Consider the following 21220-nt stretch of genomic DNA (forward strand, 5'->3'; position numbering starts at 1 on the left):
GTGTCTTTCCCAGCTCCTGGAAGCTGTGGCTGCCAGTGGTTCTGGGGGTATGAATCTGGCATCGAAGTTGGATGACCTTGTGGTGCTGTTGTCTTCACAGGTGAGCTCTGTGGGAATCAAGCGATCTGGGCCCCTTGAATCTCTATGATCCCCACCTCCATGGGACCTCTCCAAGAAACCCAGCCTATACTGGGCCTCTGTATCATTTGCCACTATTTTTGTGGTCCTTAGGGCTGCCCGACTAGGCAAATGCATTGGCCCTATGGAGCAGGACTGGAATCCTTCCCCAAGCTAGATTGGAGAAATTCCCATGAAGCCAGACTAGGAAAATTTTCAGTGGTGGAAGGCTAGTGATGCTTTTTCCAGCACTGGAAAAAAATACAGAAAGTCCATGTCATTCCACAGGAAAATGTCCAATTTTCCTAGGGGCGAGGGGGAAGGGAATATTATACTCACAATCCTGTGAAACGATTATATTTTCCCTATGATTCAAATCACTCAATTCAGTGAACTCAATTAAGCACTTGGTGCTTAAGCCATGGTGCTAGGGAACAACTTCAGGGTGAAGACAGTATTGCCTCCTATATTTGGCACTGAAAATCTAGGGAGTCTTCTGGGATACAGCTTTCTGTTTTCCCTATGACTGTCCTGTTTCCCCTGCTTTTTGCTTTAGTTCTCTCAATGCTAAGAATAATAGTTTCTTACAACAACCCTCTAAGGTGGCCTATCTGTTTTTGTAGATGAGGAAAATCAGGCCAAGAAAAGTAAAGAGACTTGCCCAAGTTTCATGTGTGGCAGAGATAGGGGTATAACCCAAATATCGGACTCCAACTTCAATGCTTTTTCCATGATAGTGGGTTGCTTACCATGACAAAGAGCTCCTATTTTCTCCCTCCAAACAGTTTCTCTTCTTATATAGGTGACTTATGGGAAAGTTATCAGTACAGATTCACATTCACTTCAGAACCACGATATGGCCTTGAAGTCCTTCCATATTATGAGTAAGAATACAGGGTCCCTTGGCCTGAGCTAATCTGTGAAGAGGGAGGGGGGTTATGTGGGTCATGAATAACTTAACCCCCTTCATTTCTGCCTAGCCTGGAGGCTGCCAAGGCAAGGTGAACTAGATTTGCCCCAGAACCAGCCTTCATCTTCTGTGGAAAGTGGGGGTTGGGGGACAGTATTTCTGTACTTATGGATGGCTTGCCCAAATCTGAGGCTCAAAGCAATATGATATCAGCTGTGCATAGTATGAATTTAAAGGGTCTAGAAATACCTCTACCTTTATCTCTGTTCCTTTTCTCCAGTATCTCTCTGGTCAATATAATCTTCTTCCAGAGGTGATCTAAGCCCAGAGAGGCTGAGATACAATTCCAGTAATGATAAAAATAAAGACTATTTATGGTGATTGGGAAGAAAATGGCGGTAAGGGGTGGATTCTAAGACCCTGCCAATGATCCTACCTTTTCTGCAACCTTTTCTAGCCCTTGGTAAACAATCAGAGGCAGCATGATATTATAAAAGGGGTGGAGAATTTAAAATAAGAAAACTTGGGTTCAAATCCCAGCTTGTTTTTGTTTTTTTTCTTACTGTGTGACTTTGAACAAATCACTTTGCTTTTCTGGGCCTCAGTTTTTGGGGCTGGACTAGATGACTTCTAGGTTCCTTCCAATTCTAGAACCTCCATTTGTCCTCTTTCACTCCTTTGAATTCTCTTTCTCTGGTAGCACGGCTGTACCACCATGAGATGGCCAAGTTGTTCCTGAAGAGCATTCGTGGCAACGACATAACTGAGGTCACAGTAGCACTCCAGATTTTCAGAGATGTATTCCAGGAGGGTGAGTAGATTCAGAACTTGGTTATTATTGACGAGAGGGGATGGGAAGGTCTTCTAGCAGAGAAATACACAACACACACACACACACACACACACACACACACACGTGTCCCAAAAATTTTAGCTCAGTTTTAAATTTACTGAAACTTTGTGTGTGTGTGTGTGTGTGTGTGTGTGTGTATTCATACTAAAAATGGGAAAAATGATAAGTAACAGGAGGAATACAAAAGCATATGACACTCTTTTCTCCTGGATCTTCTCAGTCTCTTTTGCAGGATCATCATCCGTCCATCTCCTGTTTCTTAACTGTGGGTGTGGTTGGACACGTAGCCTCGGCACCCCTTTGACTCTCTCTACACCCTTTCTCTTGGTGAGCTTAGCTTCCAGGGTTTCAATTGTCATCCCTATACAGATGACTCCCCAATACATGTTAATATAAACACATATATCCGGTCCTAATTTCTCTGAAATCTAATCCCAGAAAACCAACTGTCTGCTGGACATATCTACCTGAACATCTCATTGACATTCACACATCCAAAATAGAACAACTTATTATCTTCTCCCCAGCCTACTCTTCCTCCAAACTTATTTCTGTTGAGAGGGCCACCACTCTTCCCTTTTGCAACCTCAGAGACATTCTTGATCAAACCTCTCCTTCAACCCTCATAGCCCATCTGTCACTGAGTCTTGTTAGTTTGATTACACATCTGCCTCTTTGTTTTTTCCACTCACACTATTTCAGTCCCTTATCAGTAATCACAAGAACAACTGTAATAACATCTTAATTAGTCTCTGCTTCTGGATCCTCCCTTCTCCAATACTTCCTCTGCTCTGCTGCTTAAATCATCTTCTTAAAGCATTGATTTGGCAACATTGCTCTTCTTCTCTAGAATCTCCAGAGGCTCCCAATTTCTTCTAGTAAAAACTACAAATTCTTCAACATGGCATTTTCACAATGAGGCTCCAGCTTTCTTTTCCAGACTTTAAAAAAATCGTTCCCTTTTACATGTTCTAGGTACAAGCCAAATTGGCCTTCTAAACTTAGGCTTTCCTAAACTTATCATTTGATCTCCTGCATAGACCACCCCCTTGACTAATATGCACTTTCTTTTCTTCTGTATAACCATAGAACCTTCTTAAAGCCCTTAGTTTCCTTCAAGGCTCAGCTCAGGTGCCATCTCCTTTGGGAAACCTTTCCCAATCTATCTCATTGTGAGTGTTTGCTCCTTCTTCAAATTATTTTGTATTTACTTATCTGTTTATGTAGTGCATTGCCTAAGTAGCCTATGAGCCCCTTAAAGGCAGTGATTAATTGTAATTTTGGTCTTCATATCTTTATTGCCATGAATATTTTTGGGGGCTGGGGAGGGGTGGTGGTTGTGATCTGTCATTTTATTAATGTATAGAGCTCCCTGGTGAATAAAACTCCTACCTAGATCTGCAGTGTTTCTGGGGGCCCTGAAAGTTTACATGACATGTCCAAGGTCACAGCCAGCATGTGTCAAAGGTAGAACTTGAACCCAAGGTAGTCTTGATACCTGAGCCTACTCTTTATTGACTAAACTATCTACTCACCTGCCTTGAACATTGTGCTTAATAAATGTGTGTGGAGCTATTGTTGAATTAAAACTATACTATACTGTACCATAAAGGAGGGGAAGATATGGTGTGTAGAAAGTTGCTATTAGTGAGGAATGTGATAGTGATGGTGGCAGAAGGGTTGATTGCCCAGTTGTGACCATTTGGAAGGTAAGGTAGAACTTCAGAGAGTATTGGAAAACATAGGTCTTTTGAAAAAATCAATGATATTTTTAATATCAAAATCATTTCCCTGTAGAGTGTCTACTCCCATGCTTCCCAAAACTTCTTTTATAACAAAGAAAAATAGTAAAACAAAATTGAATAATTCAGCAATGGTATACGGGTCCACATTTGCCACAGTGAGCACCCATAATCATCTAACCTCTGGATTAAATATTTATCATTGTATTTATTCTGTCATTTTTATTTATGGTGTTGTGGTCATTTGTGTACATTATTAATCTTTCGCTTTCTTCCTGCAAGTCTTCCCATATTTCTCTGAATTCTTCATGTTCATTGTTTTTTAATGGCACAAAAATATTCCATTACATTCATATACCACAATTTGTTCAACCAATCTCCAGTTGATGGGCACCCTATTGTTTCCAGGTGGGTTTGGGGTTTTTTGGCTACTGCAAAAGAAAAATACAAATACCATACCCTGTTTTAGGCACAAGTTTGCCAGAGATAATTTTATTTAACATTAATATCCAAACATTTCTAGCTTGTCCAAACTGTCTGAACTGGTATAATTTCTCCTCTCCCCTTCCCACCCTGCCATGCGCTTGGACATCTCTCTATATCAAGGCAATTTAGGTAATATTTGCAGATATATTGAAGAAGAAAAATCACAATATGTTAAAATATTATGTTTTTGAGGTTAGCCCCAAAAAGTTTTAGGTTAACAGTCTAGAACAAAAGTCTCTTACAGTAGTCACTTAATCTTCAATTAGAACCACTGGGTTCTTTCCTTGCCCACAGCCCTTAAGGATTGTGTCTCATCTGTATGATCAATATTACAACACTTTCTGGATAAAAAAAGAGGACATTTCTCTGGGATGGAAAAGAGAGCACTTTGCCTGGGTGGGTCACCGGCTACTTGCTTAAGGGGATGGGAAAAGCAATGATTTTAATGAGAAAAAGTACTTTTTATTCGAAGCATAGTTACTAGACCTCCATTTCCCAGATCTTAGTCTTTGTTCTTGGCATTCTGTACCCTTCCCTAAAGGGAAGAGTCTAGAAAGGATTTTAGTTTGGAGAAAATATAATTTCTTCATATTTTCAGTTGAACTAAAAATGAGGTTTTTAATATGCTGCACACAAAAGTACTGCTATGAATATTTTAGTACATATGAGACTATTTTTGTCTTTGATTTCATTTCGATACATGGCTATGACACTTTGTCCACATAGAAAACCAATTTACCTTTATTTATGTTTTATAGGGTAGATAGTACCCTAAAAAGATGTATATTCATCAGTGCAGGCAATCAAACTTTATGGACTACCATCAGTGAAAATACCAGCTTTTTTAGGAACAAAGCATCATGTCTTATCCCTGTGCTCACAACAAGATTCCTTCCTTGCCTAGTTGGAAATTACATGTCTCTCTCTGAGGTGATAGTCTAATAAATCTTTGTCAATCAGCACTATACAGATATTTGACTTTCTGAGTGTGGAAATGTCTGTCCTAGTGGTGGCAGAAGAGCAGACTAAAGGCTGCTGAAGACTTCCAGTGGTTTTTTAAAAATTTATTTTATTTTTTTGGGGGAAGGCAAGGCCATTGGGGTAAAGTGACTTGCCCAAGGTCACACAGCTAGTAAATGTGTCAAGTGTCTGAGGCCAGATTTGAACTCAGGTCCTCCTGACTCCAAGGCTGGTGCTCTACTCACTGCACCACCACTGTCCCCCAGCGGGTTTTTCTTATTCTCACTAAGGATGTTTAAAAGGTACATCTACGTTCTTATTGAGGATCCTTCAGCATTTCTTACAGCACAATAGTATTCCATTACATTCAGATACCATCATTTGTTCAGCTTGTTCCTAACTGATAGGTACCCCTTCAATTTCCAATTCTTTGCCACCACAAAAAGAGCTGCTACAAATATTTTTGTACCTGTGGGTCCTTTTAGTCTTTCTTTGATCTCTTTGGGATGTAGATGTAGTGGGGCACCAGGTCAAAGGGAATGCAGTTTAATATTTTTTTTTTAAGGTATGGTTTCAAATTGCTTTCTAGAAGTATAGGACCAATGGACAGCTCCACTAGCAGTATGTTAATGTACCTGTTTTCCCACAGCTCATACAGCATTTGTCATTTTCCTTTTTTGTCAACTTTGCCAATCTGATGGGTGTGAAATGATACCTCAGAGTTGTTTTAATTTGCATTTTGTCTAATTATTAGTGATTAAAGAATTTTTCATATAACTATTGATAACTTGGATTTCTTCCTCTGAAGACATTTATTCCTATTCTTCGACCATTTATCAATTGGGAAATGGCTCTTATCTGCATATATGATCAGTTCTCTCTACATGTCGAAAATGATAACGTTATCAGAGAATCATGACAAAGATTTTTTTCCCTGTTTACTTGCTTCTCTTCTAATTTTAACTGAATTGGTTTTGTTTGTGCAAAAACATTTAATTTTATGTATACTGTGTGCCTAATCTGTTCCACTGATCAACGTCCCTGTTTCTTATCCAGGATCCAATTGTTTTGATGATTTCTGCTTTGTAGTATAGTTTGAGATCTAGTCATGACCCCCTTCTTTCTCACAGGAGGGTGTCCCTTTGGGAATGGGCAATCACTGAAGGTTTTTGAGCCTTAGGAGTGATAAGATTAATGTCATTATGAAAGTAAGGATTCTAGAGCCATCAGGGTCTTTAGAAATCATGTTGTCTAATTTCCTCATCTTACAGATGGGGAAACTGATACCCAAAGTGACTTGCTTAATGTTACATAGCTAGCATTTACATACATGAATATATACATGTATGTATACATATGTACATATCTATAATCTTATCTATTTAAATGCTAGCTATTATTATATAGGTAGTAAGTAGCAGAGTTGGAACTTGAACCCAGATCTTTTGACTCCAGTGAAGTATGGGTTATATGCTTTCCTCTTTTAAGATGTATGTGTGGGCATTGAGGCAGGGACAAGATAAGATAGCCTCTGCAAGAGTCTAATCTTTGAAGACCAAAGTTCCCAACGTGGAATTTTCTTACTTGCCTGTCTCTGGGGACAAAGGAAGGAGGGAGGAAGTTGACTGCTACCTTGACTTTGATCTTTCCTTTAGTGCCCCAGACCGTGGAGCTAAAGGATGAAGTCATGCAGACTGTGATAAATTTAATTAAGGAGGACACCAAAGCAGTGAGTATGGAAGCAATAAATGGGGCTTGGAGGGTAGCTACTTTCTTTAGATTCTGACAGTATAAAGGGGGTGATTCAGGGGTGGGGGTGGAGGGGAGAGAGGAATCTATCGGCTTTGGGGGAGACTGTTGGGGGAAGGGTGTGGGGCACATGAGTTAAGTCAACCTTAGCTTTGGGGTCCTGCTCTTAGTTTGGATTTGTCCATTCCCCACCATCTGAAGCAGGTTCAAGAAGTTGTTCTCCAAGTGGGGAGAAGATGATGACTGGAGAATCGGTCAACAAACAAACTTACTGAGCATCTACTATGTTCAAAGCATTGTGCTGGGCGCTTATAAGATACAGGAGCTAACAGATGCACTCATGAAAAGATGGGAATATAAGAACAATCCATAGATATCACAGCGGTTTAGAGGGGATGGCTTGGGACTCAGATGGTTAGGAGAGAATGTTCCCCTTTGATCATTCCCTCTGTGTCTCTCATCAGTCTTTCACTATGTCCTGGGTCATTAACTATCGTCATCTCTGTCTTTGTCTCTGTCTCTCCCCACCCCACCCCCCACCTCTCTCTCTCTTTCTCCTCCCTCTCTCAAAATTATCCTGTGTTTACTTATCTGTTCACATGTTGCATTCCTCAGGATTATGGGAAACCTTGAGGACAGGGAAGTTTTCGTTCTTCATCTTTGTATGCCCAGAACTGAGAATTTCTTTGAAAGAGGATAGATTTGAGTTAGACTTTGAAGGATAATGTATAATTTTGACAATAGGATTTGGAAGGGGGGTGGTAGGTTGGACAGCTAGTGGAAATTCTAGACAAAAGGAATAGTATGAACAAAAGCACAGAGGGTGGAGTACAGAAGCATGTTTGGAGGGCAGTGAATAGGCCATCTTGGCTAGAGTTGAGCACATGTAGGAAGATAGTGGGTGAGAAGGCAGAAAAGGTAGATTGTAATCAAAACTGAAGAGACCTTGGAATAGTATTAGGTTAAGGAGTTTGACCATTATTTCAAAGAATCAAGTACTACTTGACTTCTAAAGGAGAAGCTGGGATCCTATGAACTTATTCTTAGCTTCCCTTTAAAGTTGTGAATGAGTATCTTTTTTGGACCCAGATTCTTCCCTTTGACCCCCTCTGCCAGTCTTCCTCCCCTCCCAGCCTCCAACTCAGTCATTGAGATCGTGAGAAGAGTTCCTTACAGGAGGAGGGTTTGTAGGAGGGCCAGGCTTCGTGCTTAGGTATTCCTAGATGGCTGGTACAAGAACAGATGGCTGTAGGCCTCCAGATGGCGATCAAAAGGAGCTAGGACCATTGGCTAAGCAAAGTGAAAAACATATTGGACTAGGATTGAGGAGATTTGGGTTCTGATCCCAGCTTTGATGCTAACACATCATTTGCTATTTGGAAAGTCACTTTAGCCCTCTGAGCCTCAGTTTCCTCATCTTTAAAATCTTCAAAGGTACCTCACAGTATGAATGTTCCATAAGTATATGTTATGTTACTTATGTAATAGGTACGGTTGCCTCTACTGCAATTTATGGAAAAACTAGGTGTCTGTGACTACTTCACCCTGCAACAAGCTGGTGTGCTTATTAACCATCTCATCAGACTCAATGAGATTGGATCCACGGTGAGTAGGGGAAGGGTGAAGACTCAGTTATAAGGGAGCCCCAAAGAGGGAAAAGGGCAAGAGTAGGGCTTGCAAAAGAGCTACAAGAAGGGTAGGATTGGGAACATAAAGGATAGGAGAGAAGGGAAGGGAGGGGAGGCTAGAATAAGAGTGAGGCTCAGATTATGAGGTGCAGTCTAAAATGCCTTCTGTAGCCTCTGGGCTCAGAAATATCAGCATTTAGCTCAGACCCTGACAGAAGGAGGGAAAAGTATTGACATTCTGATGGAGGTACTGACCCAGGAGGCTTAGATTGGGTTGGCTTGACTTTTCTTTTTTCTCATTTCCTTCAGATTGATGAGGAAACCCGGGAATTGTCAGCCAATATCCTACATCTGGTATAGATTCCTGGAGACAAAGATGCCTGCCCTTCTCCTGACTCCTTTCAACTTAACCCTCAAGTTGCCTCTTCCCCATAGCAAATCTCCTTCAGAGCTAAGGGGCTGCCTTAAGAATTTCACTTACTTTTGGAATCTCTATCTATTTCCACCCCTGATGACTGTTCTGCCAGTTAGGTCTTAGGGTTGTGACCCCTGGGGCAGACAGGAAGATAGCCTTTTCCCTAAAAGTCTCCATGGTGGTAGGCTGACCTCCTGCCCCATGCATTTTCATGTTTCATGACCCTAATCATCAGGGAGGTTTCTTCCCCTTGTGTAAGATCATTCCTGCTGAGGTTGTCCTCGATCAGAAATGTCTTCTGAGAGCCTTAGCATGTTTTTCAAATATTGTATGGGAGGAGTAGGCACATGGGCTATAGGGATTATCGCTGTCCCTTGCTCCCCCTCCCCATCATCCCATAAGGGCACAAGATGATGGTGATGAGAGCATGATGCTCTAGCCCCCTGTAGAGGTGGTGGTGGTAAGGATTGCAGTGGGGCTTGGCAACTGAAACTGTTGTTGGAACCTGTATTCCATGTTACCTCTAGGTGTCCCTGCCCAAACTGATAAATGTGTTGTGTCAGCCTATGAGCCCCATGGCATTTGTGCCCCTCTGCAAGACTGCCACTGAAATTGCATTGAAGAATCAGGCCTTGGGCCATGCCCCCTACCTTAGCAGCTACCATCTTAACCGTGAGCTGGAAGGGTTGGGTTTCCCTTGGGAGGGGGGAGCGGGGGGGGGAGAGAGAGAGAGAGAGAGAGAGAGAGAGAGAGAGACAGACAGACAGACAGAGAAACAGAGAGAGACAGAGACACAGAGAAAGAGACACAGAGAGACAGAGATGCAGAGAGACAGAGAGACAGAGACAGAGAGACACACAGAGAGAGAGAGAGAGAGAGAGAGAGAGAGAGAGAGAGAGAGAGAGAGATCGATCGAGCTTGAGCTTGGAAATGTAGGTGTGGAGCTGGAGAAGCTGTGAGGTGGGAACCTTAGTGGACAGCTGTATACCTTGGGAAGGAGGGCTGTGAGACCACAAGACCAGAGCCTGAGGTAGAGCTGGGGCAAAGCAAAGGCAGGTCCAAAAGTAGAGAATAAAGAGAATAGAGCACTGAGTGGTGGATGAAGTCTAAGGATGTTAGGGGTGGAACGAGGATGGGGAGACACCATGACCTCTTAAGAGAGTGCCTTGGGATGGCACCTGCCCCAGATACAGGGTCTCTCTCTGGGGTTCCTGACCCTAATTCTCTGTATCATCGATTCCTCTTTTCTGTCCTTTATCTGTGGGCTTAGTCTCAACTGGACGTGGGGTGGGAATGGACTGTGTTAGGGACGACACAACTTGACCTAGATGCCCCCTGGTCTTTTCTTTTTCTTGTCTTTACTGCAGCTACTGAATACCCCTCCCCGCAGGTGCTCTTTGTCCACCTTCTAGTAAGTGATGCTATAGGTGACTGGGATGAGTAACTGGTTTGGGTCTGGGTGAGGAATTTGGAGGCATAACTAAGGGGTATGGGGTGTGATTGGGGTCAGAGAATTTAAGGGAGGGGGCCTAGAAGCCTAAAAGGCAGTGACACAAATGTGGGAAAAGGGGCTGGAATTTGGGGACCTAAGGTTGACCTCTCCTGTTACCCCTATGTACATTACACCCTTACCCGGATCATTTCTTGCTGTTCCTCATACCCACCTCTTCCTTCCCAGATATCTTCTCTGATGCCATATAAAACAAAGGAATTTGGCATAAACTCCCTTTGGCTGTTATATGCTCTCCACCCTTTCAACTCCCTGCATCCTGTGATCCACTTCAAACTGGGCCAAGTGTGGACAAGAGAGATTCCTGATATGATTCACATTCTGGAGAGTGAGGAGAGGGGCTGGGGGAAGAAAAGGGGGTGGGGAGATACTGGAACAGAAGGAAACCAGGGTGGGAGATAGAACCACCCTGCGTTGGAGGGAGCTTGGGGGCAGTCCCTTCCCTATGGGACTTCCTTGTTCTTCATAGACAATAGTCTGTGTTCAGTAGGCTGAACACAATCTGCCTCTAGAGCAGGTCAAAGCAGAGCTCAGCCAAGGCATTTTTGTATGCCTTAGACAAGGATTGAATCTCAAACCTCTCCCTGACAAGTTAAAATATGAATATAATTTTGCCTCTTAATGGAATAATTGTAATTTAGGAATGTCGTAGTAATAGCCCAAGACATTCATAGTTGCTTATGGAGAAGCTACAATTGCAAATTTAGAAGTGGTTCTAAAAAGGACATTTTTTTCCTTGCCAACAGCGTCATCAGAATGAGTGTGCTACGTACCATTGTATCCACTGATCGAGTGGTTTGTAACTCACCGTACTCTGATGGGCTCTGCATTTCTAATTTCCTTTCACTCACAAATCACAAAGAAATTGAATTTGTAGAAACATTTGTCTTTACATTTTTATGAGGTTGTATTGAATAGAGAATTCTCATTAAAGCTTGTTTTCCTTCATGGTCATATGCCATGTTGATGTTCCCTTTGAAAGTGCCTGGGCAGGCCTTGACTCCTGGCTTTGGCCTGTTGCTTTATGCTGTGAAAGCTATTTCTTGGCCTCTACTGTGAATAAGAGTGCTGTATTTATCAATATAATACATGCAACTGGCATATCCCAAACACATTCCCAGCGTATACCAAACAGACTTTTCGGGCTCCCAAAAAAGTTGCCTTGATTAAGTTAAATTTTAAAGTGCCTTCTGCATATTGTCCTCTAGGCAGCTACCTACTTTGCTTAATCCTTGAACTAGCTCCAGGTTCAATGTCCTCTTCTGCTTCCCCTTGATAGATGAGTGGCAGTCTGATGGCTTTGAGGACTGACCTTAATGAGATGTACCCTCTTTTTTTCTTTTTAAATCTAGAACACACCAAAGAGGACTTAATTCAGAAGGAATGGGAGAAAAGGCTGCTTCTAGTGAGAAATGAGACACCAATTCTCTTTTCACTTGTCTTTTTCCTTTCTGAAAGCTGCTCACAGGCCTACACCCTAATCTTGGCTTTTCTTTGAGGGTGACGCCCTGGTAGAATGAGGCTACACTATACTGTCTGGCCCCTGTCCCCAAATCTTAATCAACTCACTATTTATTATTATTAATATTTTCTGGGGCAATGGGGTTAAGTGCCTTGCCCAGGATCACACAAGCTGTGCCCCAGACCAGGTTTGAAATCAGGTCCTCCTGACTCCGTGGCTGGTGCTCTATCCACTGTGTCACCTATGTGCCCCTCACTATTTTATTCAATGGTTTAGTCTCATTCCTATGTTTTCAAGCCCTATCTGATCTATCTTCCTGGGTCTTTCTGTTGTTTACCGAGGCTGTGCCCCGTTCCCCAGCTTCTATCTCCATATTCAAAGTCCCAGCCCTCAGACTTGTTACTATCTTTCTCTCCCCACTCTGTGAATGACCTCTCCCTGCTTGTGTTTTGTGTTCCACTTTCTGTTCCCCAAGTTTTCATATAATGCTTTGCTGGCCATCGATGATGACTATTGGCTGAAGGATCTCATCAGAGTGATATTTGAGAAGATCCAAAGCTTCAAGTGGTCACAAGTGGAGGAGAAGGTACACATAAGTGTCTTATGGGGGTGTGTTGGCAAACAAAATGGTTTCTTAGCACTCAGTTCAACCAAGTGCCCTTGAAGAGTTTGGCCTTTGTTTCCTTGATTAGATTTGGGAGTCCTTGGTGACCTCCTTGCCTCAGGGGAGGGCCTAGTTTACACATGAGTTTGAGTGACATGTTTGGGACATGAGAGGCTTTTAGACCACGTGGGTTTAAGTCGCCTCTTTGTGATGATTTTAGGTCATGTGGGTGAGTCGCCTGTGTGACTCACCCTTGACCCTGAAAAAGATGTAAAACCAGGGGTTGGCTTTCTCTTTTTTGGAGCTCTTACCCACAGCTGTGACTCTGGGCCAGATCTTGTTATGAGCTCCTGCGCTGAACTTAGATGTTGGTAACTATGAATTTTATTTGGTCTGTCTGTCGATATTTATAATTTTTTTGTATTTTGCTCTGAAGTTCAGGGTGCTGGCTTTTCCCCCTGAACTAAGTGAATGATGTCTGTATGCTGAATTAAAGTAAGCTTGTTAACCCCTTAACGTTGCTTTCCTCACTAAAGCAGATAAAGAACCTGGACTTTTGCAGCGTGCTTGTAGAGTGCTTGTTGTTGGGCTTGTGTTGGTCTTTCACCCCCACAACAGCTGCTAGCCAGATTGTTGCAACAGGGGGTTAGGGTGGTCCTGGAGGGCATAAGGACAGTAGGGGCATCCAGGAAGTGGTTAAGTGACTTTTCTTGGGCCTCAAAGATCTCAGAAAAAGGAGAAACAAGCAGAAGATTAATGACAGTAATATTAGCAGCAGCAGCAGCAGCAGTAGCAGTAACACCTTGCATATGGTTAGCACTTTTTGCTTCTCAAAGCTCATTCATGTCCACTATCTCGGTGGAGGATTACAGCACTGTGAGGCAGGCTGGACAGGTGCTATATCCATTTTAAGTCACTAAACTAAAATCACAAAGCAAATTAGGAGTTGAATAGACCAGAACCCAGTTCTCCCAACTCCTAGTCCATTGTACCACACTTTCTTTCTAGTCGGGACCCTGGGCTTGGGTCCCTAGGAGGAAGGGGAATCACTCTTCTGAAGGTTCAGATGTGACTCCAGGCTTTTTCACCACCTGTTTCCTCTGTGCCTAGAATTTACCCCCTCCTCGTCTTAGCCTCTTACTTTGCCTGGCTTCCTTCAAGTTTGAGCTAAAATCTCACCTTCCATAAGAAGTCTTTCCTAGTCCTCCTTAATGCTAGTTTCCTTGCTCTGTTGATTATCTCCATTTTATCCTGTTTATAACTGGCTTGTACATAGGTGTTTGTATGTCGTCTCCTCATTAGACTGAGCGTTCCTTGAAAGTCAGGACTGTCTTTTGCTTTTCTTTGTATCCCCAGCACCTAGAACAGTGCCTGGCACATAGTAGGTGCTTGTTGACCGACACTTCCCTCAGCGACTGAAGAGTAGGTTGTAGAGCTCTCCTCCTGCCTTCTACTCTTTGGTCTAGCCACCGTCACACAGATCTATTTTCCTGCAGGGTGGTAAATGGAAAAGAACACTGAATTTGGAGTCAGGAGGCCTGGGTCATTTAACCTGTCTGTGAACCTCAGCTCTCACATCTAAAATATTTGTACTGTAATCATGTTTATATTGCCTGCCTCATAGAGTTGTGAGAAAGGTGCTTTGTAAACTTTAAAAGGCCCCCTATACTAATGTGAGTTATTATAACTTTTCTCTGGGCATCTCAGAACCTGAGATGTCTGATGTGGCAATAGAAGACCCGTGTGTGTGTGTGTGTGTGTGTGTGTGTGTGTGTGTGTGTGTGTGTGTGTATGTGTATGTGTATGTGTGTGTGTGTGTGTTTTGGGGAGGGGGTTGACAATGACAGAGGGGAGGGGTGAATACATATAGCTTAGAATACTATTTTTGCTAAGACCCTAGTCACTCCTCCTTCTTCTCCTTCCAGTCCTTCTTATACAGACTCATTGGCTACACCCTGAGGGGCTCTACTGACCATAACTTCGTCTCCCTGATGTTAGCCGATATCCTCAACAGCACTCAAGAGGAAGAGTTGGAGAGAATGGTGAGGCCAGAGGCCCCAGGAAGGAGGCACATGTTAGAGAGTATTAGAGCACAGAATTTTTGAACTAGGTCTTCAGACTCTCCATTCAGGAGTCTTCTTTCAAAAAAAATTATTGGTATCTTTTATTTTTGTATCACTCTTATTTCCAAGTATATTCCTCCCCCTCCTCTACTCCTCCCAGTGAACCATCCCTTGTAACAAAGAATAAATAAGAAACAAAAAGCAGTTTAGCAAAACTAACTAGGACATCAACTGAGTCTGGCAAAGGTCCACGCCCATAGTCCCCCACCTAAAGAAGGGAGGGGGGGGGTGACCCTTTTCCCTTCTATGGAGCTAAGCTTGATCATTACACTTGTACAACCCCCCATTTCTTTTTGGTGGTGATGTTGTTTTCCCATCTACATTGGTCATTATGGATGTTGGCTTCTTGGTTCTGCTGACTTCCCTTTGCATCAGTTCACGTATGTCTCCCCCTTAATCCTTAATATTTAGCATTTCCAATGGCTCAGAACTATTCCATTATATTTGCATATGACAGTTGTTTTAACCATACCCCAATCAATATAGCCAATATTTTTCTACATCTCTGCTGCAGGTGAAGTGTTTTGCTTTTTTTTTTTTTAACTTAATAACTCTCCTATGGAGTAGTATTTTCCCTCCCCAGAGTCTCCCTCCCAGATGACCAAGGCTCCATCATCAACAAATATGGTTTAAGTGCCTACCAAGGCAGTGTGGAGTAACAGAAAAAGCATTTTAATCCTGATCTTAATACTTAGAGGTTGTATGAACATAAGACAACTATTTAAACTTAATGAGCCAACCTACATTGTTAAAGGGAATTTTCTCACCTGAGAGTTTTCTATACTAGCAAAACCACAGGTCTTGTCCCCTGTTCCCATATGGTTATAAGAATTGTTCCGATTTTGTTTTTGTTGAGATTATTGCTAAATTCTTAATGAAAAAAAAGTGTAAATGGGGTTTCCAAAGGGACTATATCTTCTTCTCTTGTATCTGTACCCCTCCCTCCCTGCCTTGTACTTTTTGCAATGCTATGCACATGGTAAATATCTGGTAGGGGCTTGTTGACTTGTCTGGACTCACAGGGATATTGAGGGATGTTTTTGTTTTTACAGGGCATTGGCAACGCTATTAGTATCGTGGCTACCTGCCATCTTAAGGCAGCTCTCAACGTGCTTCAAGATTACAGCAGCATACTCACTGATAAGAACACATCCCCTATCCTCAAACTCAGCAAAGTAATAGTCTTGAGCATTTCCGCATCTGTGCACCTCAGGCTTCCTGTGACTTCAAAATCTCCACACCATGGCTCCATAACTACACCATCCCTACTTCCTTGTGGTTCTAGCATTCCACTTTTGGGTCTCCTGCCTTGGGGACCTCTGTCACTAACTTCCCTTCCTCAGCTGGCACCACCAACCCTACGCTTCAGACTCTATGGATACATATTCTCCTTCTCTGTCCTCTAATTAGATTCTATTCCTTCCCTGGACATCAGTTTTCCCATTAGGCAATGGGGAAAAGACATTTAATTTTTAGGTGAAAGTACAGGGGACACAGTAGTGGTGGCAGGAGGGAGTAATGAAGAAGAATCAAAAGTGATCCAGCCTTATCTTTTTCTGTAACAGGAACTTCAGCAGATGGAGTGGGTAAAAATCTGCAACACTATCTACATTGCCTATAGTAGGATTTTTCAAGAGACCAAGTCTGATATTGGTGTCCATGCAGACGTCATCTTGTCTTTAATCATAGATCACTATGAAAATTGCATCGTAGAAAAGGTACAGCCTTAACTCTCATTTTCCAGGAGGACCTAGATCAGGCCTGTATAACCTGTGGCCTGCCAAAGGATTTTGGGCGGCCCGTGAAAAATGTAGAGGAAAACATCCTCTACATTTTTTGCAGGCCACGTGAAATCCTTTTTCGTGCCCGTGGACCATAAGCAGTCCATGGGCTGCAGGTCGTGTGGGCCTGACCTCAATCAAGGCAAGGTGGATAAGGGCAGGACTCTACTGACTATAGTTACCCCATAATATGTGTTTAGAGCCTCCATTTTGGATCTTGATGCCTAGGGCAGGCCTTTGGAGTAAGTAGTGATTTTGCAGAATTTGGGGGCAGGAACAACTGCTTTTCTTGGATGTCAGTGGAAAAAATTTTCCATTATGACTTGATGGGTGAAATTTCATCCCCAGTTCTTTCCTGTGCATGGGTCAGTGTGGTAATATTGGAAAAAGTACTGGCCTTGAAGTCAGGAAGACGTGAATTCAAATCCCATCCCTGACACTTGGTACTTGCCAGCTGTGTGACTCTGGTTATAGTACTTAAACCTCTCTGAACCTCAGTTTCCTCATCTGTAAAGTGGGATTAATATTCATACTACCTACTTCAAGGCTGCTTTGAGGAAAGTGCTTCTGAAAATCTTAAAGGGTTAAACAAATATGATCTGTTAATATGATGACAGGACATTACGCAGAGTTTGCAGAGGGTGGGACGCTTTGGCTTAGCTTATGGGGCTGGGACTTTGTGAGGGTTATTAAGGTCCCATATAATGTCCCTGGGGGTGGGGGCAGGGTTATGGATGGGCTAGAGGCTTCCCTGACTTTCATCTCTCCCTACCCAAATCTTGAGATCTATACGCTTACCCAGAGCCCCAGGAACCATCACTTCCCAGGAGGCACTCTGGAGGAATCTGACTCTGATGGTTGATATAGGATACAGACCTGAAGCTGAATTACCTGAATAACGTGGTCAAGTTAACAAGCAACTTGGCAAGTGTGGTTCACTCAGAGCTCCATTTCTCCTACAAAAAAAAGATGGTGTACTTCATGATGGTGAGTCAGCCCTAGCATGTTGAGGGGCATGGACATCTTAGGGTCAAAACTGGTCATCATGGAAAGTAACCACAGCTCCTGGGCTAGGTCCAAGACTGAGTCTCCTATCCCTGTTTGTTCTTGATTCCTGATCCCCTTAAGCCCTGTGAAATAGGCCACAAGAGCCTTTGCTAGTGCTGTAGCTTTCCCTTTAGGAAATAATTTGTGCTGTCACCCTCCCCTATCTCTGGTCTGGTGGAATTAACTGGTGAGGAGTGTTTTCCAGAGTCTAGTTCTGGGAATGCTAGGAAGAGCCTGAGCCTTTGGGTACCCTGGCTTTTCTTTCTTTGGGAAGTGGAGGCTGGAGTACAGAGAAATGACAGGAAAGAGGAGGCATGTGGGAAGATAATGATGTGTATTGTCTTTACTCTTACTCCCTGGGGAGTCACAGGAACTGGTAAAACAGGAGCCACCAACCTCTATCTCCAGTCCTATTAGACAGAAGGCAATGATGATTATCACCAATTTCAGGTAGTCATGGAAGACAGCCCCTATTTCCTCCAATGCTTCTTGTTTCCTTCTTCCTTTCCAGTCTCTTTCCTCTCTTTCAATCTCCCAGTGCAAATATCCCCAGCCAATAGAGAAGGTTCTACTCCCTCGGATAGATAGATAACCAAGCCTTGGCAGATAGTGTTCCAAGCTGATAACTGTCAACACGATCTTTGCTTCATTTGTTGAGATGCTATTAAGTGAGAGGGAGTAAAGCTGGAAGCAATTTCTTGTCTTTTGGCCAGCATTCTTCTGGCCAGCATTACACATTCGTTTCTGAGACTCTGGTACGTTGATGGCTCTGGGATTTCATAAATCTAGGCTTTGTATCTCCTGCTGTAGATTGCAACCCTTTTATGCCCTTCCATTCTATCTGTAGATCTTTCCACAGATCTTCAGTAGAAGAGCTATCCAGTGGGTTGAAGGGCTTCCTCTCATTCTTTTAATATTTTTGGGATACTATTATACCACTTGGGCTGTCCATCAATATACTGAACCTTGTTTCAACAGTTAATTGTGATAGAGATTGTATGTCTTTTATAAAGGTGTGGTGTACTATAGAATATTGCTTGCAAAAGTCTATTACCCCTCATATTTCCATCGAGGGTGATATATATGTGTATATATATACACATGCATATACACATACATATAAGTATATATAAATATATACACAAATATAGGTATTTATATATATGTAAATTACTTATATAAAGATCTTATTAAGATAATAAAGTAGCATATGAGTCAGTAATTGATGATATCTTCTCCAATATCTCTTTTTGGTGGCAAAAGTACCTGTAATTTCTGCGCGCCCCCTTTCCTCTGCCACCATACACAGACACACACAGACACACACAGACATACACATACACATGTTGAATAGCTTCCTCTTTTTCAGGTATATTGAGAATTGATCCCTCAATGGCCTCAAATTTGTGTTACCTACAAAAAAGGACTTCCTCTATATATACTTGGCCTAGTACTCCCTGATTTTCCAATTTTTATTTTCTTTGTTTTTTTTTCTACTTACTCATGAGGCAAAAATTGGGGCATAATCCACCCCGAGTGACTAGACACCAGGCCTCTCAGCATTTTGGCCTCCTAGCTGTTTTCTTGCTCCTAGGCCACATGGTCTTCTAGACCAATTGGGACAAGAGACTCAGAGACTCAACCTCATCCTCTCTCACCCAGAGGGTGATAATCAAGTTGATATTTGAGTTGGGACGTGGGACAGATCTGTCCTTACTTCTTGGAAGGATGTGACAATCTACTATTGTATAGCTAGCAACTTCTCCTCTTTTCTGATCCCTGTGATTCACAGTTGAAGGTTGCCTAGGCAAAAAGCACTCTTCCCCTATTACCTCTCCCTGATCCCTGACCCCACCTCTGCCTCAGCCTTATCTTTTAAGTGTCCCTCTCCCATTTTGCTTTCTCTCTCTGTTGTGACCTCTGAAACTCCAATCTACTGTTAACAAACTGCCCTTTGAATTAGACTTCTTCCTTTTATATCCTTCCCATCTTCAAATTAGGGAAATCTGTACAAGTTGAACATAATAGATTTGCCATTTCATGTGCAATCATCTTTTTTTTCCCCATTCTACTATGTTATGGAAATTCTTGTTTTATTTCTTAAGTTCACAATAAAATAAATTAAATTGAAAAATTAGGGAAATCTGGCTGCCCCACCCCCCCGAAAACACTGCCAAACCTGGCCAAACTCCTCCGTACTGAATATACCTTCTCTTATGCTCCCTAACAGACATGCTTGGCCAGGGGAATGAATGGGAACACTTCTTGCTCCTTACCGCTTTCAGACCCTCCTCCTGCCACCATCACTCTAATCTTTTTTTCTAGGTTTACCTCATCCATTTCTATCATCCTAACAAGATACTGGCGGCAATTCTCTCTCAGCCTCTAGGTCATTCTCCCTCCTTTTTCAGGTTCAGGACTCAGCTCACAGTCTTCTTTTCTATCTTAACCCCTGCGCCTCTGCTTTGAGGGTCGCAAAGAGTTGGAGGCACCTGAAATGGCTGGACAACAAACAGCTCATGCTGCCAAATGCCTCTGAAGGGAATCACAAAACTGTATTGATTAGCTCCACCACACCCTGTAGTTGGCTGGGCCTTCCTTCCTAACATCCGTTTCTGTATTCCTCCCTGATGGACTCCCGGTCTCACCACTCAGTTTAGCATCTGTACTAACTCCTCTCTTCATCACACTTTCCCTTCACTCTCTAAGCAGAGACCTTGAGTCATACTTTACCGAGAAATTGAGACTTTTTGTCATGAATTCTCTCTTCTTCCCAATTCTACATTTCAGATCCCTTCCACATCATTACCTATCCTTTCCTTGGCTCAAGCTTTGGAGGAAGAGATAATAATGGCTGTAATAATACTTAACATTTATGTGGTACTTAGTTCCATACACAGTGCTAATTGCTTCATAATTATTATCCCCTTTGATCCTCACAACCACCCTGTAAGGTAGGTGCTATGATCACCCCCATCTTACAGTTGTGGAAAGTGAGGCAAGCAGAGGTTAAGTGACTTGCCCAGGGTCACACAACCAGTAAGTGTCTGAGGCTAGATTTGAACTCAGGTCTTCCTGACCCCAGGCCCAATACTGTAACCACTGCACCACTCAGTAAAGTCCTCATTGGCAAGGCCAAAGCTTCTCCTCTGGGAGCTTGAGATATCAGCCATGCCTCCTTTTTCCCTAATCTTGAGTCTCTTTTTATTCACTGTCTCTTTATGCTGCCAAGATCTCTTCAAGCTCTCGTCCTCGACCTTTCCACCCCATTCATAGACAATCTTCTAGAGAAAAATCAGCACTCATTAATACAACTGCATCATCCCCTCTTTCTTTTCAACAACTTGTAGCTTGGCTTCTCACCCTGCCATCTGACTGAAACTGCTCTCTGCAAGGCCACTGATGATATCCTAATAGGCAAATCCAATGACCTTTCTCAGTTCTTGACTCCTCTGTAGCCTTTGACACTGTTGACCCGCCTCTCCTCTATACTCACCTCAGTTCCTTCTCAGTCTGCTTTTCTAGGTCATTATTCATAGCCACAAGACAGCTAGGTGGAGCAGTGGGTACAGTGCCAGGCCTGGCCAGAAAGTCTCATCTTCCTGGGTTCAAATCCGGCCACTTACTGGCTGTGTCATTCTGGTCAAGCCACTTTACCCTGTTTGCCTCAGTTTCCTCTTTTGTAAAATGAGCTGGAGAAGGAAATGTCAAATTGTTGCAAGGTCTTTACCAAGAAAACCCCAAATGGGGTCACGAAAAGTCATACATGACTGAGACAACAACAGAAATCCATATCTACTTTCTACCTATCTCATAGAACTGTTGTGAGGCTC

General features: G+C 42.7%; 3 protein-coding genes and 1 long non-coding RNA gene across 5 annotated transcripts in view; all 4 read left to right on the plus strand.

Annotated features, from left to right (window-relative positions):
- The first annotated feature begins 923 nt into the window (after positions 1 to 923).
- Positions 924 to 6799, plus strand: LOC118849750. The gene is made up of 3 exons (XR_005010441.1): positions 924 to 1001; positions 1728 to 1838; positions 6724 to 6799. It is a non-coding gene; the product is annotated as an uncharacterized LOC118849750 (long non-coding RNA).
- Positions 6800 to 8329: 1530 nt separating this feature from the next.
- LOC118851170 (maestro heat-like repeat-containing protein family member 1) lies at positions 8330 to 11890 on the plus strand. Its single transcript, XM_036760689.1, has 7 exons — positions 8330 to 8422; positions 8755 to 8799; positions 9388 to 9532; positions 10228 to 10271; positions 10539 to 10698; positions 11723 to 11775; positions 11870 to 11890. The coding sequence occupies exons 1-7, from the start codon at positions 8330 to 8332 to the stop codon at positions 11888 to 11890; spliced, it is 561 nt and encodes a 186-aa protein (XP_036616584.1).
- Positions 11891 to 12119: 229 nt separating this feature from the next.
- On the plus strand, positions 12120 to 17501 carry LOC118851171. The gene is made up of 6 exons (XM_036760690.1): positions 12120 to 12418; positions 14362 to 14478; positions 15612 to 15734; positions 16125 to 16277; positions 17208 to 17327; positions 17469 to 17501. Exons 1-6 carry the CDS (start codon positions 12260 to 12262, stop codon positions 17499 to 17501), a joined length of 705 nt encoding a protein of 234 aa, XP_036616585.1. The 5' UTR covers positions 12120 to 12259.
- LOC118849751 (maestro heat-like repeat-containing protein family member 7) overlaps positions 17149 to 21220 on the plus strand; it is a 42092-nt gene continuing 38020 nt past the window's right edge. For both annotated transcript variants that reach the window (XM_036758715.1, XM_036758716.1), the window contains exons 1-2: positions 17149 to 17327; positions 17758 to 17837. The gene's annotated coding sequence lies outside the window, so the exon portion shown is untranslated. The remainder of the gene's footprint in view (positions 17328 to 17757; positions 17838 to 21220) is intronic.

Source organism: Trichosurus vulpecula, chromosome 5, assembly GCF_011100635.1.
Source record: "Trichosurus vulpecula isolate mTriVul1 chromosome 5, mTriVul1.pri, whole genome shotgun sequence".
Classification (NCBI taxonomy): domain Eukaryota; kingdom Metazoa; phylum Chordata; class Mammalia; order Diprotodontia; family Phalangeridae; genus Trichosurus; species Trichosurus vulpecula.

What these genes read in the sequence shown, in the direction of transcription:
- LOC118851171 (XM_036760690.1), top strand. Translation starts at nt 12,260, where the DNA reads ATGACCTCTCCCTGCTTGTGTTTTGTGTTCCACTTTCTGTTCCCCAAG. An exon ending in CTATCCTCAAACTCAGCAAA is followed by an intron (nt 15,735 to 16,124) that starts GTAATAGTCTTG and finishes TTTCTGTAACAG; the next exon opens with GAACTTCAGCAGATGGAGTG. An exon ending in AAAATTGCATCGTAGAAAAG is followed by an intron (nt 16,278 to 17,207) that starts GTACAGCCTTAA and finishes TGGTTGATATAG; the next exon opens with GATACAGACCTGAAGCTGAA.
- LOC118851170 (XM_036760689.1), top strand. Translation starts at nt 8,330, where the DNA reads ATGGAAAAACTAGGTGTCTGTGACTACTTCACCCTGCAACAAGCTGGT. An exon ending in TGCTCTTTGTCCACCTTCTA is followed by an intron (nt 10,272 to 10,538) that starts GTAAGTGATGCT and finishes CTTCCTTCCCAG; the next exon opens with ATATCTTCTCTGATGCCATA. An exon ending in TATGATTCACATTCTGGAGA is followed by an intron (nt 10,699 to 11,722) that starts GTGAGGAGAGGG and finishes TTTTAAATCTAG; the next exon opens with AACACACCAAAGAGGACTTA.